Source organism: Abramis brama (genome assembly GCF_963993115.1).
Source record: "Abramis brama genome assembly, chromosome: 22".
Classification (NCBI taxonomy): domain Eukaryota; kingdom Metazoa; phylum Chordata; class Actinopteri; order Cypriniformes; family Leuciscidae; genus Abramis; species Abramis brama.
Genome location: NC_139984.1, coordinates 3,718,819 through 3,734,869, shown reverse-complemented (window position 1 = coordinate 3,734,869; position 16,051 = coordinate 3,718,819). Strand labels below are relative to the sequence as shown.

Sequence of the window (16,051 nt, the reverse complement as noted above, 5' to 3'; positions counted from 1 at the left end):
CTCTAACTCTGTGATGATATCCATGCTTCACTGTGTCCGTCAGCTGCGGTGTGAAACCATACGATCCTCTAAGTGTCCTTAAGCTAACAAGAGTAGAAGTTGCGGTCTTTCTCGGTTTAAGCACTGTTGAGTTCTCTTCGCGTCTTTGTTACGTGTTTATTAGTGTGACGAGAGATTTTGATCATCTTTATCCTTGTTGAAATGCCGTGAACGTGTGCATGTTGCGATCTATGAAGGAATTGCCTCGTTGAGAGCGTTTAATGCCTAATAGCAGAAATAAAACCATAGGCCTGGAATCAAAAGTGCTGTTCTGTTAAACTTCTTTTATTGTATAATCAAGCATGCAAGCGAGACACAAGCTGCCAGCTCACTTCAGTTATTGTGTGAACCCTGCCTTCACACACATGCTATTGGATTATTACACAGATTCACACACACACTGTGGTGTATATTAGTTGCCAAATTGATTATAAGAGGCTTTCTCCAATGATTGTGTCTGTTCACATTAGAAATCGTGCTTGGTTTGGCTTTAGTTCAGTAGATTTGTGAAAACCAGACAGTTTTCTTGAGCAAAGATTACATAGAAACTTTCATATGACCTTGGTAACTCTCAGAGGTCATTCTCAATTCAGGGTTTTAAACTGCGATCTGTAATTGTCAGTGATGTTTTGAAGTAACACACCTGTATGGATAACGCCTCACACGTGTGTAAAGCTTTGTTTGAAATGCAAAGCTGATTCCTGAAATTCAAGCTGGTGCTGGTCTTGCCTAACAAATGTTGTGTTTGAGGTCAGGAGGTTTGAGAAAATAATAAAATCTCCCATGATTACACAGAAGGGTTTGGATTTTGTCCCAAACCTCCAACTAAACCCCCTCATTCAAACTCTTGTTCTGCCTTGTGTGGGTCAGGATTTTTCAGAGGAAACTTTTTATTTATTTTAGTTCACAATTTATTTTTGGCTGACTGATGCTTGGCAAACTAAAGACGAAATTACTAAATAAAGTCATTCACTACTGAATAAATTGTCAGATTTGTAAACTATTTTTATAGCGTTGAAATGTTGAGAGATGAACATTTATTTAGAGCATATCAATATTTTACTGCTTTATGGGTTTATTATTTTTATACTGTGTGGGAGAAGCTTTCTACCATTTCAGTGGGACTGCAAAATCATAAACACTTCTAGTGACTTTAGATATTGTGAAAAGATTCATACGTTACTGCCGCATTCCCTGATGTGTCACTGTTTTTAATTTGGGGAATAAAAAGTTATTAAGAGCCTGTAATCTGTATGATAAGTCTTCATTTTGTTTTCTGTTTGAGTGATGGGATAAACACTGAAAATAAACGTCACGCCCTCTCATTGTTCGGTCACTAATGGAGAACTGTGCTGTTTTTGATGTGACTTAATTGTTTTCATTTTGTGTATATAAATGTCAATGGACAACAAATCTAATTCACAAAATAAGTTTTTACAATATTTGCAGTGATCATTCATCATCACCACAGTTATTCTGATATCTGTTCAATTAAAAGACGCACCAAAGCCTTCTGAACTATCAGACACACAGAAGCTGAATTATTTTCCACCATGCTTTACATTTACTTTTCTAATGCTTGCCTGTATGTATGTTGAGATATATAGGGTTTTTTATACATATAAAATGTTATTAATATATATATATGTATTTATGCAAGTCTGTGTGATGCTTTTTGTATGTTTGTTCTTTGATTAAACCTTTTGCTTAACCCTAGTTTTGATCATTTTGACCCCATGTACTTCTGTTGTACTGTCGAGTGGTTATTACAAATACAGCCTTAAATCTCTAGATGCCAACATGAAGTTTTGAAGAAGTCGGCAGAATATAACGCTGTATAAAGTGTACCGTTGTCTCAAAATAGCATGCAAAACATTTTTTCCTTAATACTACACACACAAATTGATTGATTGTCGTTTTAATAAGTGAGGTTGGTAGGCTTTATATCTAACACTTGAGCAGCATAAACCCTGAGCTTTAACTAACAACACATTCAGTTTCTTTTCAAATGACTGAATTATAGTGAAGTTTAACTCAGTCCTAATGTCCTTATTTTTAGATTATCTTGATGCCATATTTATTTTAGCTCAACATCTGTGACGCACTATGGCAAGCCGTTTTAACATTTAATCATTTAAACCGACTAGTCTCTATTTTCATGCTAGTACTTATTTTTTAGATACTAGTATCTTTTCCATTAAGTACTAGTACTTATTCATTAGCTACTAGTGCTTATTGATTAGCTACTAGTTCCTTTTTAAAGATACTAGTACTTATTCTTTAGATACTAATACTTATTATTTAGATACTAGTACTTATTCATTAGATACTAGTACTTATTCATTAGATACTAGTACTTATTCAATAGATACTAATACTTTATAGATACTAATACTTATTCAATAGATACTAGTACTTATTCAATAGATACTAATACTTATTCTTTAGATACTAGTACTTATTCAATAGATACTAGTACTTATTCATTAGATACTATAATACTTATTCTTTAGATACTAGTACTTATTCAATAGATACTAGTACTTATTCAATAGATACTAATACTTATTCTTTAGATACTAGTACTTATTCAATAGATACTAGTACTTATTCATTAGATACTATAGTACTTATTCTTTAGATACTAGTACTTATTCAATAGATAATAATACTTATTCTTTAGATACTAGTATCTTTTGTAATTGTTACTAGTAACTATTCTTATTTTACTAGTCACAACTGCTTTTTTACTCGTCTTATGGTATGACTAGTCAGAACGGCCACAGTAGAGTTCAGTTAAAAATCGTACTAGTAACATTTGGAATAAATACTAGTATCTAATAAATAGCTACTAGTATCTAATGAATAAGTACTAGTATCTAATGAATAAGTACTAGTATCTATTTAATAGGTACTAGTATCCAATTAGTACTAGTATCTAGAGAATAAGTATTAGTATCTAATGACTTAGTATTTATTGAATACACTAGTAATCTAAAGAATAAGCACTAAATGGAATAGATACTAGTATCTAAAAAATAAGTACTAGTAGCATGAAAATAGAGACTAGTAGGTTTAAATGATTAAATGTTAAAACGGCTTGCCATAGACACACAGTTTTTAGACCGGATGTGACGCTAGGATTGGACGGCATCTTGACAGCACGAAGAAAAGTATCCAAACTGCTGAACTGTGTAATAATTAATAAATCATGAATAATGACACTGAGAAACGTTAACAGCTACTGAATTGGAAATCCACAATATGGGACAAGGATAATTATTATTATTTTTGACCCATTGTACTTGACCAATCACAGACATCTCTCGGGCCGGTGACTCCGCCCACTTGTGTTCCCCGGATCGATGCGCTCTTCCCACACACGTGACGTCATTGCTCGGTCCCGTTGGCATCCAAGCTGTCAATGATCAGATCATCTGATCATCATCATGGCAGGGATGGAGGTCGCACCGCTGAGACCGTGGCAGGACTTTTACCCCGGCCTTGACCGATTCTCCAGACCCGATGTGAAAGATTTAAGCAAGTGGAACAACAGAGTCATCAACAACCTGCTTTATTTCCAGACGAATTACTTTGCTGTCGCCATCGTCGTAATCCTGATTGTCGGGTAAGTAAATATCTTCAACATATTAATTATTTATATTTATTAGTGAGTGCATCATTTAATCTGTGTATAAATGTACATAATTTCAGAAGCTTGCATAAATGGCGCAGCCGTCTCGGCTAGAGCGAGATATCCTCCATTTAATGCACCATCATTTCAACTCAGAACGTTAAAGATAGGATTTAAAATCGTAAATCAGAAAAATACCGTATTTTTATCAACAAGACATGTGAAATATGTAATGTTCGTGTGTGGAATGTGTTTGACACGGACCCACCCTGGTGTGTGTGTGTGTGTGTGTGTGGTCATGTCAGCCTCGCGCTGGTATTGTGTTTCCCAGCTTTCTGGAATTGGTGAGTCACTTTCTGAAAAAAAAAGGATTAGAAAATATTATAGACGAGGAACAGACTGGATTTATTCAATGAAGGCACATTAGTAATAATACTAGATGTATGGTAGACTACAATGAATATGGTTGAGATGATAGTTTTATCGTATTTGTTGATAGAACTTCTTTTTTTTTTTTTTTGTTGGCTTTTGGCTTGCTTAGTTGAACACTTAATACTCAACAATATTATTGATCTGCTTGCATTGACATTATTATGTGAGAACTGAAGTGAGCTGGACGATGACATCACCGTTTTCTCCAGAGTGGCTATATATAAATGAACTAAATTAATAACTTTTTTACAACAAAAATGAACCATCACTGAACTTACTTAAGCTGGACTGTGACGCTCTTTTCTTATAGATCTGCTGTACAGCAGAAACATACTTTGTTGCATTATTTTCCTGTTATAATTGTAAAGCTGCTTTGAAACAATCTGTATTGTAAAAAGTACTATATAAATAAAGGTGACTTGACTTAAAACAATAAAATTTGAGGGGTTTTGAAGTTATTTTCAAAAAACTATCAAAACCCTATACAAAGGATGCCCTTCACATAAAAAAAAGTAAATTTTCAAGGAATTACAGCATTATGGAAAACATTTAAGTTGTGTCGGTTTGCAGATGACACTGCCTTATTTTTGAAAGATAGGAATGAAATCATTAAAGCAGTGAAATGCATAAAAGATTTTTCAGATGTATCAGGGCTAAGAATGAATATGAATACATCAGTTCCGTTTCCTCTTGAAGAACTGTTATAGGTAAAGATGAATATCTGCGTAATAATTAAAACTTCAATCCAATTATTAACAAAACTAGTAAGAGGTTTAATATGTGGTTACAAAGGGATCTGTCAATTCAGGGGCGTGGGTACTTTTGTCAAAAGCTGAAGGAATCTCCAGATCAGTCTATGTATCCTCCCTAAAGTTACCAGACAATTGGATAAAATGCTTTTTGATTTTATTTGGAAAAACAAGAAATTCACGGAAGTCCAAAAGCAGTCGCGAATGCCGGAGTGCGATGCCGGTGTCGGACTGGGTTCTCCGTACCATAAGAAACGGCTGCACGCTTCAGTTCGTGTGCAGACCATCCCGCTTTTCCAGGCCTCGGTCTCGTCAGAAGTGTCTGAGCAAAACGCTCCTCTGCTTCGGCAGAGATCCAGACGCTCCTGGCCAAACATCAGTGGAAGTGATGTTGCCAGACCAACCAAACAGCCACTATCTCCTCATTCCCAATAAAGGACGATGGCTTGCGTCCCATTCTGGATCTAAGACTGTTAAACCAAGCTTTGGCGAAACGCTCGTTCAAGATGATCACTGTAAAACAGATCCTCGCGCATATTCAACCCGGGACTGGTTTATAGAGATGGATTCTTCTGAGGTTCGCGTATGAGGGGGTCCCTTATCAGGTCAAAGCTCTGCCGTTTGGGAAATGGCTTTGGCACCCTGAACATTTACAACATGCATAAGTGCAGCGCTTTCCCCCTTGAGACTGGGATGCGCATGTTGAACTGCCGGGACGAGTGGGGTATCATCTCCTATTCACAGCAGGTGCTGGAGGAACACAAAGGCAGAGTTCTCACACACTTAGTCTGTCAGGGAACATGCGCTAAAGAGCAAGCTCCAGCCCTCTCATACCTCTTTTCCACCAAGGCAGTGCCGGTGCCGGTACGGAGCCGGTGCCTACTCGCGAACCAGTTCTTTGTGTTTCGACAGCCAAAGAACCGGTTCTCGGCCAGGAAAATTGGTTACAAAGCGGCACCAACTCTTTGCTGGACTAGAACCGCTCTTTTACCACGTCATGCTTACGTCGGGGGCTGGGGGCGGGGTTATTGTGACCAACAACTCGACGGGAAAGGTTGTGACCACCATTGCTAAAAACACAGCGCTAGTTAGTAGAAAGAATGATTGAAGAAAGATGGATTCTAAACGTCTTCTTCTGACCCCAATATAGGATCGCAAAGCCAGGAGAAACATTTGCAGAAAGACGATGTAGTCCGCCATTGTAATTGTTATGCTTGAAGTTGGCGCAAGCGTTTCTAGGAAAGCTAAGACGTATGGCAACGTACACAGTGACGTAACGACGTCGTTCGCTGGGCTCTCTAGTCAGTGGAAAAACAAACAGGTTCTGAGAAAGTTTGCAAGTTGAACCAACTTTGAACCAGCACCAGTTTTGAACCAGTTCTTTTTTGGTGGAAAAGGGGTATCAGTCCATCACATTCCTGGGAATGATTTTAGACTTTCGATCGATGGTCGCGCGGCTGTCACCGGAACCAGTTCAGACTGTTTTCAATGCTCTGGCTGCATTTCGGGTGGTTAGAACAAGCCATGCCTCTGAGGTCTTTCCAGAGACTGATGGATTGAGGGCAGCTGCACCCTCGGCTTGCCGCTCAGGACTTCAGTGTGGAAAGCGCGGAGAACGCGAGCGCATGCCGTGACACGCTGCCACCCTAGTTTGACAGGACCATGTGCGATCAGGGGATCAGTATGGGCAGGGTGTCAGATCTGCTTCTGTGTCTTGCGCTTTTTTCTGTGCCTAGTTTCTGTATTCTTTCCTGTTTCCTGTGGCCAGGTTATAGTTTTGTAGTTTTTTCCATTTCTGTTTAAATAGCCCTTGTATTCTCTGGTTCTCTGTCCGGTCGTTGTTTGATGTCATGCAGGTGTCTTCCTAGTGTTTTCTTTGTTTTTCTCAGTGTTGTTTTGTTTCTGATTTATGCTATGATTGTTTATTTCCATTAAAATCTCCCTGCATTTGGATCCTTCATCTCTGCCTGCCGTCTTTGATTCAGAGGGTGGTCAGACTGTGTGATGGCAGACCGGCTTCTGGGGTTTGGTCGGATGCCCAGAGTCAGTGGCATATAAACCTCCTGGAAATGAAGGCTGTTCATTTAGCCCTGCAGGAATTTCTGCTGTTTGTGAGAGCATTCGAACGGACAACACAGCGGTGGTGGCGGCATTCATCAATCGCCAGGGAGGCGCTTTACAGGCTGGAGGAGCATTAAGGTCCTTGCACACTGAGTCCGAAATTCGCGTCATTTTCACACGTTAAAAAATAAATACGACCTCGTGTTTTGTCAATCACGTTTACGCCTCCGAAACTTTCGTCCATTATGAAAAAAATTCTGACCGGATTCGATTTTCTGCGTTTTTCGCATCCGTAGCAAGCATTTTGAATGGTGTTTTGACAAGTCAGAGCCACCGAATGACGAAATAACGCATACGAAAACTTCAGATTCAGTGTGCAAGGACCTTTACTATTGAGGATAGACCAGAGGCTGCTTTGGACAAGGGCAAGTTGATACACCGGGCAGCGTGACCCGTCCAGAGAGGGTGTGGTGCGCGGAGAATAGAGGCTACACCCTCAGACGGGCGCCTGATGTGGACCTTGTTTGCCGAAGAGCAGGTCGACCTCTTCACCACGGAGTAGGATACTCACTGCCCTCTCTTCTCTGTCGGACACCCCTGGACGGGGAGCAGCTGGCCCGCGAAACAGAAGTATGCTTTCCCTCCAGTAAATATATTGAAGCTAGTGCTGCAGAAAATCAGGGAGGAAAGGGCGATCTTGTTACTGGTTGCGCCGAAATGGCCCAACCAGACGTGGTTTCCGGAGCTGATGGACCAGTTTGTGACTGACAAAGGACCTCCTATCCCAGGGCGAGGGGCAGCATCTGCATCCCGGGCCGGAGCGGTGGGATTAGCATGTGTGGCAGGTTAGCGCAGCGTGAGTCCGCTAGGTGTTTCGCAGAGAGTGCTAAACACGATAGCGGAGGCAAGAGCACCATCAACTCTTCGCTCTCAGATGGAAAGTGTTCTCTACCTGTTCGTAAGCCCTGACACACTCCAGGGATCCTGGCTTTTCTGCAAGACTGACCGGATGCGGGCAGTTCATCCTCTACGTTACAGGTACATGTGGCTGCTATTGCCACCTTTCACATCACTGTTGAGGGACGATCAGTGGGCAAACATGCTCTAATAGTTTTCTGCGGGGTGTGAGTTGATTAAACCCTCCCCGCCCCTGCTAAATGCCAGTCTGGGACCTGTCTTTGGTGCTCAGAGCGATGAACAGCCTTCCTCTCGAACCGCGTCATGCAAGCGAGCTGAAAGTGCTCTCATTTAAGACAGCGCTACTACTCGCGCTAGCATGTAGGAAGCGAGTAGGGGATATGCAAGCTCTCTCTGTTAATGGTGCTTGTATGCAGTTTGGGGCGAAAGACTGGCTGACACCTAGACAAGGTTATACGCTCCTAACTCCCGCAGGTTGTAACACTTCAACAGCTTTTCGCCTGGTATGGGAGTATTAAGAAAGGCTATGCGGTGTCAAAGCAGAGGCTTTCGCTCTGGATAGTGGAAGCCATCCGCTTAGCTCATGTTTCTCCGGAGGCTGTTGGTGTGTGCGCCCACTCCACTAGGAGTTTGGCTTCATCTTGGGCTTGGGCAAGAGGAATGCCTATTCAGGACATTTGCTTAGCAGCTGGATGGTCTTCACAGAATACTTCCCATAAAGTTGTATAATCTTGAAATTCCTTCTTTTGCACCGCATGTTATGTCTGGGCAACGAGAGTTTCAGATTTAGCGCAAATACTCAACTTGTGGGTCTTCATGATATATTAAATGTAGCATATTGCGCAGAATCTGCTCATATCTGGCTTACTTGAACACGCCCGCCACTACGCAACAAATAACGGGGCGCTTGTTCATTTGCACTGAAGCAATACTTAAAAAGTATGTAGCCAAATTGGCCAGTGAGTGGAAAAAGTTCATTTCAAACCCTGCTTATAATGACAGGGCTCCAGCTGAGACTGCCTGCCCTGTTTTATGTGCATATCACTGTATTCAACCCTTTTAACAGCATGTAAAATCTGCTTGCCTAAGCTGATCAGGGGATTTTATATGTTCCCCATCATCTTCAACGCAATGTCTCGTTCCATACTCTCTGGGAACCATGGTTACACGAGGAACCCGAGACGTTTTCTCTACCATACCTGTTGAATTTACATTTTTAAATTAATTTGACTGATAAACACCCTTACGAAAATTAACCATGGTTTTATTATAGTAAAATTGTTGTAACCATGTTTTTTATGGATTGATTACCATTTATAATGCAATTTTACTGCAAATACCATGACAACTAGGTGATTAAAGCACATTTTTTAGGGCTGGGCACTGGGCAGTGTATATACATTTTGAGTTGAATTGACATATAAATGGTCATTTAAATCTCTGGAAACCTAGAATAAATGGTGATCAGTCACATCATCTAAAACACTTTCTGGTAAGGCCAGACTGCTCTGTGCTGCTCAGTTGCTGTGTGAATGCATTCATCCTCTGAGCAGCGTTAAACATTCTGTGTGCGGACACTAATTGCCACATCAGAAGCGCTTCAGTGACACCTGAGTGTAAATTTGCAGTGAAAATTTGGTACATTCATATGTGACCAACAAAGATTTAAATGTGCATTATTTGTCACCTACCCTACATCTGTTTGTGGTCTGAGCTGTCACTATTATTTAACAGCCACATTTAACAGGGTTAAAGGCCCTTTCACAGCAGGAACGATAACTACAGCTTCCACACCAACAGATTTGTGCTGCAGTTTTGACGTCTGTCGCTTTAAATACAAATTGTTTTTAAAGTGTTTCAAACTAGATCGTTCCTCTGTGTTGTTATTGGTATGGCTTGGGTGTAGCCTTCACTATTCTCATAGAAATATAATGATTATTAAAACTTTATAGTTATCATCCTAGGTGTGAACAGCCCTTAACACAGTCTCCTACTCTTACGGAACAAAAATAAATGGGAATATACTGCAAAATGTAATGGGATATATTACATAATAAATTTCCATATATGGGAAACTAGTGCTTATATTTTATATAAGCTGCAATATACTGCAATGTATGCATTGACCATGTATGGCCATATATTAATATATATATATAAAATATTTATAAATGAAGACAAAAAGTTTTATCCTTTATTGTGTACATATATTGCACGTACATGTTCCCATATAAATGTGAATGTATGTTCACACACATAAACACATATTCACGGAATGAGTTAAAACAGATTTAGTTCCCAGCATGCTTTGCTTTTGACTGTTAAAGAAGAGCAAATGTTAAAATTAAGCCGCAAAAAAGTGTCAATTCCTTATGTATTATTCAATATATTGAAATATATTAACACAATATATTATTCTGTATATTTTTAAATATACTGTTAAACCATTTAATATATTGATCATTCATTTATAGGGAAATATATGGTAACGAGTTGTCTGTCCACACCAAATGTGATTTCCACACTCAGTCTCTTGTTGTCAAGAGGATTAATATACATGAGGTAAGGAGCAGTGCATCGGCCCAATGAGATTTTAGGTGGATGAGGCTAGAAAACAAGCAGCCGGCAAAATGTAGAGAAAAAATTGCATACAGCACACTTTAACACAATGTAATAATAGCAATAATATTGATTAATTAAAGGTGCCATAGAATGGATTATTTTATTATTTTATAATGTTTCCTGGGGTGCCCTTATAATGTTAGTATGTTTTTTAGATCAAAATTTGTTATAATTTAGAAATAAAAGGCATATTTCCTAGCCTGATTTCATCCATTGATTTGAACACTCTGTTTGAAGGGGCGTGTCTGCTGTGAGACTTAAGTGTTGTTGCCCACTGCTGTGATTGGCTGACATGCTTGCATATGAAATATCTGGCATTACATGTAGAGCTATCTGGAAAACTTTTACTATTACAGCTTTTATATGTTTTTACTATTACAGCTATCGGGATTAACGAATCATGAGAAGTTTTTTTTTAAGTATTTAGATCTATTCCCATCACATAAAAGGTTTCAGTGATGACCATTGAGCAGATGACAGCCTGTTGATCGCGTGAATGAAGATCTTATCACTGCAACGCGATATACTGATGCATAAACAGTGTTGAACGACTTTGAAAGAAAGATTATCTGTCTGAATTTGAACAATTACACATCAGAAATTCACATAACCCACTGGTTCTCCAGAGGCTCGGATGAAGGAGCAAAAAAATATTTTTGTGTTCATTTGTACAACCAAACACTGAGCAACTGCCATGCTTCGTTCGCTCGTTTGCAAGCCATGATGTCTCTCGAGGAAAAAACAATATCGCGCTGGATCTAGATAACACAATGTAAATTATCGTTAATAAAATCCCTACTTGCCGCTTGCGGGAATATAACGTTAGTTGAAATTGCCCCCTTCGTCCGTTTGAGACGCCGAGAGAAGCCTGGCTGCTTGATATTGTTGTAACAGTCCGTGGTGAAATGGGCAGAGCAACTAAACAACTTCGAATTAAACTGTAGCGGTATCCGATTATAGATAGATAGATTATAGATAGATCTGCCATTTTCCCTATGATCCTCCTCCTGCTTGTTTCTTCACCTGCAGAACTTCTGATGATTCGGCTGTGCAGTTTCGCCTGGCACTGAGTATGGGCTGGCATATGCAAATTTTTAGAGGCGTACATATTAATGATCCCATCGGTTTCGTCACAGTTGGTGTTATGTGGAGATTCGCCCGTTTTTCAGGGGTGTTTTTCAAAAACGAGATTTAAATAAGAAAGAGAAAACTATGGTGTTTGAGACTCACTGTATGTCATGTCCATGTACTGAACTCTTGTTATTTAACTATGCCAAGATAAATTCAATTTCACATTCTATGGCACCTTTAATGTCATTGCTGTGCATTAAATGACTTGTGTGTGTTTTTCAGTTTCCTGAACCCGCTGGGCATGTTTCTCGGTGGGGCAGTCGTGGCTCTGGTCTTCACGGGCTCTGTGTGGGCTGGAGAGAATAAAGCCGTGATCAAGAACTTCAAGAAGAAAAATCCCGCCCTGTTTGTCGTGGGTGTGATGGGAATCAGCTACTTCCTGTTGTCCTTGTGTGGAGGAGTGATGGTGTTTCTCTTTGGCATCACATTCCCAATGCTCTGTGAGTACTAGTATTAGATCTCCTGGATTTGCACTGCCTTATTACAAGTGCACTATCATGTAATTTCTGTTTATGTCTTGTTTATGTCACCAGTGCCATTGTAGGAACAATCTTTACGTATTTGTCACCCACTCTAAAAATAAAGGTTCCAAAAGAGAACCAAAGCAATGGCACTGAAGTTCCACAGAGAACCTTTCAGGTCTTAAAATAACTGTGTTTTTTTTCTTAGTGTAAATCCTTATATCCTTATAAAGAACCTTTTGTGCAATGGAAAGTTTCCATGGATGTTAAAGGATCTTCATGTAACCATCAATAATAATAATAATTATTATTTTCTCGGCACTTAAAGCGCTATTCATAGAGAGGGGAATCTGCTCAACCACCACCAATCAATACCAATAAAGCACATTTATTTTCAAGTGTGAAGAATTTGTTTACCCAGATCAAGTGAGTGGTGTTTATGTAGAATAATACAGCTCTTTTCTACACCAGCAATGCCTGTTGGCATCTCATCATGTTTGACAAAAGTAACTAATTTTACTGTCAAATTTGCTAGAAAAAACAGAAAATGGCTTCCTCAATGGTTTCAGTTTTTCACCCAAATCTAAAATATTCTGTCATCATTTACTCACTCGTGTCATTCCGAAGGGCCGTTCACACCAAGGATGATAACTATAATGATAACGATAAAGTTCTAAAAAGCATATAAAAGAATAGCAGTGTTCACACCACAACTATAACAGCAACAGCACAGAGAAACAATATCGTTGAATCACTTTCAGAATTAGTTTTTCCCAGCTGATGAATGATAAAAACATTGACAGCCAATCAGAATCCATTCTGCTTCAAAGAGCTCGAGCATTTAAAGCAGCAGACAACAAAACTGCAGCGCGCTTAGAATAAACGATATTGTACGCTGGTGTGAACACTAAATTATGTTTCATTAACAAAGTTCGGGAGGAGTACATTGAAATGATCTAGGAGGTAAATGATGACAGAATTGTCATTTTTGTGTGAACTATCTCTTTAATGTTGGAGGACCTGAGCTACTACACTATATCAGTGAGTGACATTCATAATAACAGACATAACATGCTTATTATTCACTCAGGATAGACTCGTGCTGCATGAGTATTTTGTGTTACTGTGGAAAACAGGAAGAGATTTAGTAGAGTGTTTTGCATGTTGCTATGGCAACACAAAACACCATTACCTTATTACAGTATATAACATTTTAGCACAGTCGCCGATCAGATTCTTGGCAACATCCCTGCTTTAAACCACTACAGGAGCCTTTTACAGCAGTCAACATGTAATGGGATCTTAAAAATAACTCTGTACAAACTAAAGACAAAAAATGTCTGAGAATTAAAGGGTTAGTTTACCCAAAAATTTTAAATTCTGTCTTTAATTACTCACCCTCATGGCGTTCCAAACCCGTAAGACTTTGATTCATCTTTGGAACACAAATGAAGATATTTTTGATGAAATCTGAGAGCTTTCGCATGATCGCACTCACCCTAACACATTAAATTTAGGCTTTTATTCACATATAAACATTGATCAGCAAACATAAAAGGAAGCTCGACCGAACATGCTGAACCCATGAGATTGAACCTCATTGGTTCTTGCTGAAGCTCAAATGTGCATGTTCAGTTGAGCTTCTATATATGTGAATAAATGGCTAAATTAAATGTTCATCATATAAAACGATTGAGTCTCTACAGAAAATTGTAACTAAACGGCTCAATTCATATGGACTAGTTTTACGATCTCTTTATGAACTTTTTGCATCAAAGTGACAGTTGCGTAGCTGTCAATGGAGGGTTTGAAAGCTCTCAGATTTCATTAAAAAGACCTTTATTTGTGTTCCGAAGATGAACGAAAGTGTTAGAGGTTTGGAAAGACGTGAGGGTGAGTAATTAATGACAGAAGTTTACATTTTTGGTGAACTATCCCTTTAAGCAGCTTCCAATTTATCTGTTGTACATTTATTTTAAAGGAAATTTTAATAAAGTAAAATTATAATAATAAAAGGAAAGATTGCACTGCATCCAGACTGGGAAAGACTAAAGACTACAGGGAGAAACAGCGTTAAATGCAGAGTAGTCGTCTTTCTCTGTTGGCTTTGATGAGTGCACAGCCTCATAGCATGTAATATATTCCCATGTGTCCAGTTTCTGTTCATCAAGAGAAGTATTGTTGCTCAAGATTCAGTAGAAGTCTTGTGTTTCGCCCCTTCAGTGATCCTTATCCACGCTTCTCTGAGACTTCGCAGCATAAAGAACAAGTTGGAGAACAAGATTGAGGGTGTTGGCCTAAAGAAGACGCCCATGGGAGTCATACTGGATCTCCTGGATCAACAAGAAGAAAAAATCAACAAAATTCAAGATTTCTTGGAGAGCAAGCTGAAAGATTGAGCATGAAACACATCAGTGTCAACGATATTCAGCCACTGTTTCTTCTTAAGGTCTTTTCTTTTTTTTTCTTTTTTTTTGTGGTATTGGTTTGACAACCAAATCTTATATCTTTTAAATGCCAAAGTACGACAAAATTCCAAAACAATATGTTTGTCACGTCACATCACCAAAACGAATGATTGGAGCTATTTAAAATGATGTGTATAGTTCTTGCTAAGACTGTCTATCAAACTATTGTCTTAGCTAGATATCCTAAACTCGTTTCCTTTGTACATGCAGCTTCCATTGACATTCAGTCTGTTTTTGTTTTTATACCAAAGGAATCTGCATAAAAGTGTATGATTTGTAAAGCTTCAATAGATTTCTTTAGACAGTCACTTAAGGCACTTTGAAATATTTATCATCATAGAAAATATAGGTTTGGTTATACCTTATGTTTCCCCTATGGTGAAAGCAATCATCAATCATCTATTGCACATTAATAATTAAAATGAAATGTTTTCACATGAGCTATGATATCTGAAGGAGTGTATTTATTGCTGAAAAATACAGTTTTGCATGTTTTGTTCATTTTTTTAGCTAACAACCTCAGCAGTGAACAAACTTTTATGCTTCTGATATCATATAAATGCACATTTACTGTTAGCTCACTGGTTTGAAGAGATTTAATGAATGTGGAGAAGTTTGGGCATGATACGAGTCAGTAATAAAGTGAACAACCGCTTTTGCAGAAATCAGATTTCAGGTAGTAGTCTTTTATTTCAAAGTAATGCATGGTTGAATTCAGATACAGTATGTTTGGGATTGGGATTTTTACTCATTAACATCCAGATATTTGAAGTGCTTAAAAGAGTTCTTCTCTTCTGCACAATTTTGGCTGAAGGTATCGAAGGCAATGTTACCCTTTTATGGTGTTACATTTTTGCAGGTAACATTCCTTCACTTCCAATTGTGCAGTGAAACCTTATAGAGGGCCTCTAGTTAGATCATATATTTGATTTCAAAGCTCATTTGATAATTGCAGATAATGCATGATCAAGTGTTGGTCGCCTAGATAATATCTGGAGTGTGTTTTTTTTTTTTGTTTTTGTTTTTTTCCTACATAAGCATGCAATCTCAAGCTGCAGAGCAATTTAAGATGTTTAGCCTAGTGCTAATTTTGAATAAAGGCTTATTTTTCACAGAGAAATATTCTTATCATTTATTATGCTTAAAACAAATTGTGTGTGTGTGTGTGTGTGTGTGTGTGTGTGTGTGTGTGTGTGTGTGTGTGTGTGTGTGTGTGTGTGTGTGTGTGTTCAGGTTTATATTACAGGTTTACATACGTAACTTTGTTAGTGGTTAAAGTGAGAAAACAACAATGCACATAATTCCAAATATAACATCACAAGGAGTCAATGAGAATATATGGGAAATTCAAGATAGTGTTCTTTGGCCAGAAATATGTTCAGTAGGTCAAATATGGACTACTCTATTGCTGATGTGACATCAGAAGGGGTTAATGAATGTTTAAAGAATGTTCTTGAATGAGGACTCTTGGGCCAGAAATATTTTGATGAGGTCAAATATCGACTACTGTGTGGCTGAAGTAACATCACAAGGAGT

The 16,051-nt window shown here is 38.6% G+C and overlaps 1 protein-coding gene across 1 annotated transcript; it reads left to right on the top strand.

Annotated features, from left to right (window-relative positions):
• Window positions 1-3,079: 3,079 nt before the first annotated feature.
• Window positions 3,080-15,543, top strand: arl6ip5b (ADP-ribosylation factor-like 6 interacting protein 5b). The gene is made up of 3 exons (XM_084098147.1): window positions 3,080-3,667; window positions 11,809-12,026; window positions 14,271-15,543. Exons 1-3 carry the CDS (start codon window positions 3,489-3,491, stop codon window positions 14,444-14,446), a joined length of 573 nt encoding a protein of 190 aa, XP_083954273.1. The 5' UTR covers window positions 3,080-3,488; the 3' UTR covers window positions 14,447-15,543.
• Window positions 15,544-16,051: the final 508 nt, after the last annotated feature.

Bases quoted from the DNA above. Each gene is read 5' to 3' on its own strand.
- arl6ip5b (XM_084098147.1), top strand. From the start codon at position 3,489: ATGGCAGGGATGGAGGTCGCACCGCTGAGACCGTGGCAGGACTTTTAC. The intron at 3,668-11,808 runs GTAAGTAAATAT...TGTGTTTTTCAG, and splicing joins GTCGTAATCCTGATTGTCGG to TTTCCTGAACCCGCTGGGCA. The intron at 12,027-14,270 runs GTGAGTACTAGT...TCGCCCCTTCAG, and splicing joins CATCACATTCCCAATGCTCT to TGATCCTTATCCACGCTTCT.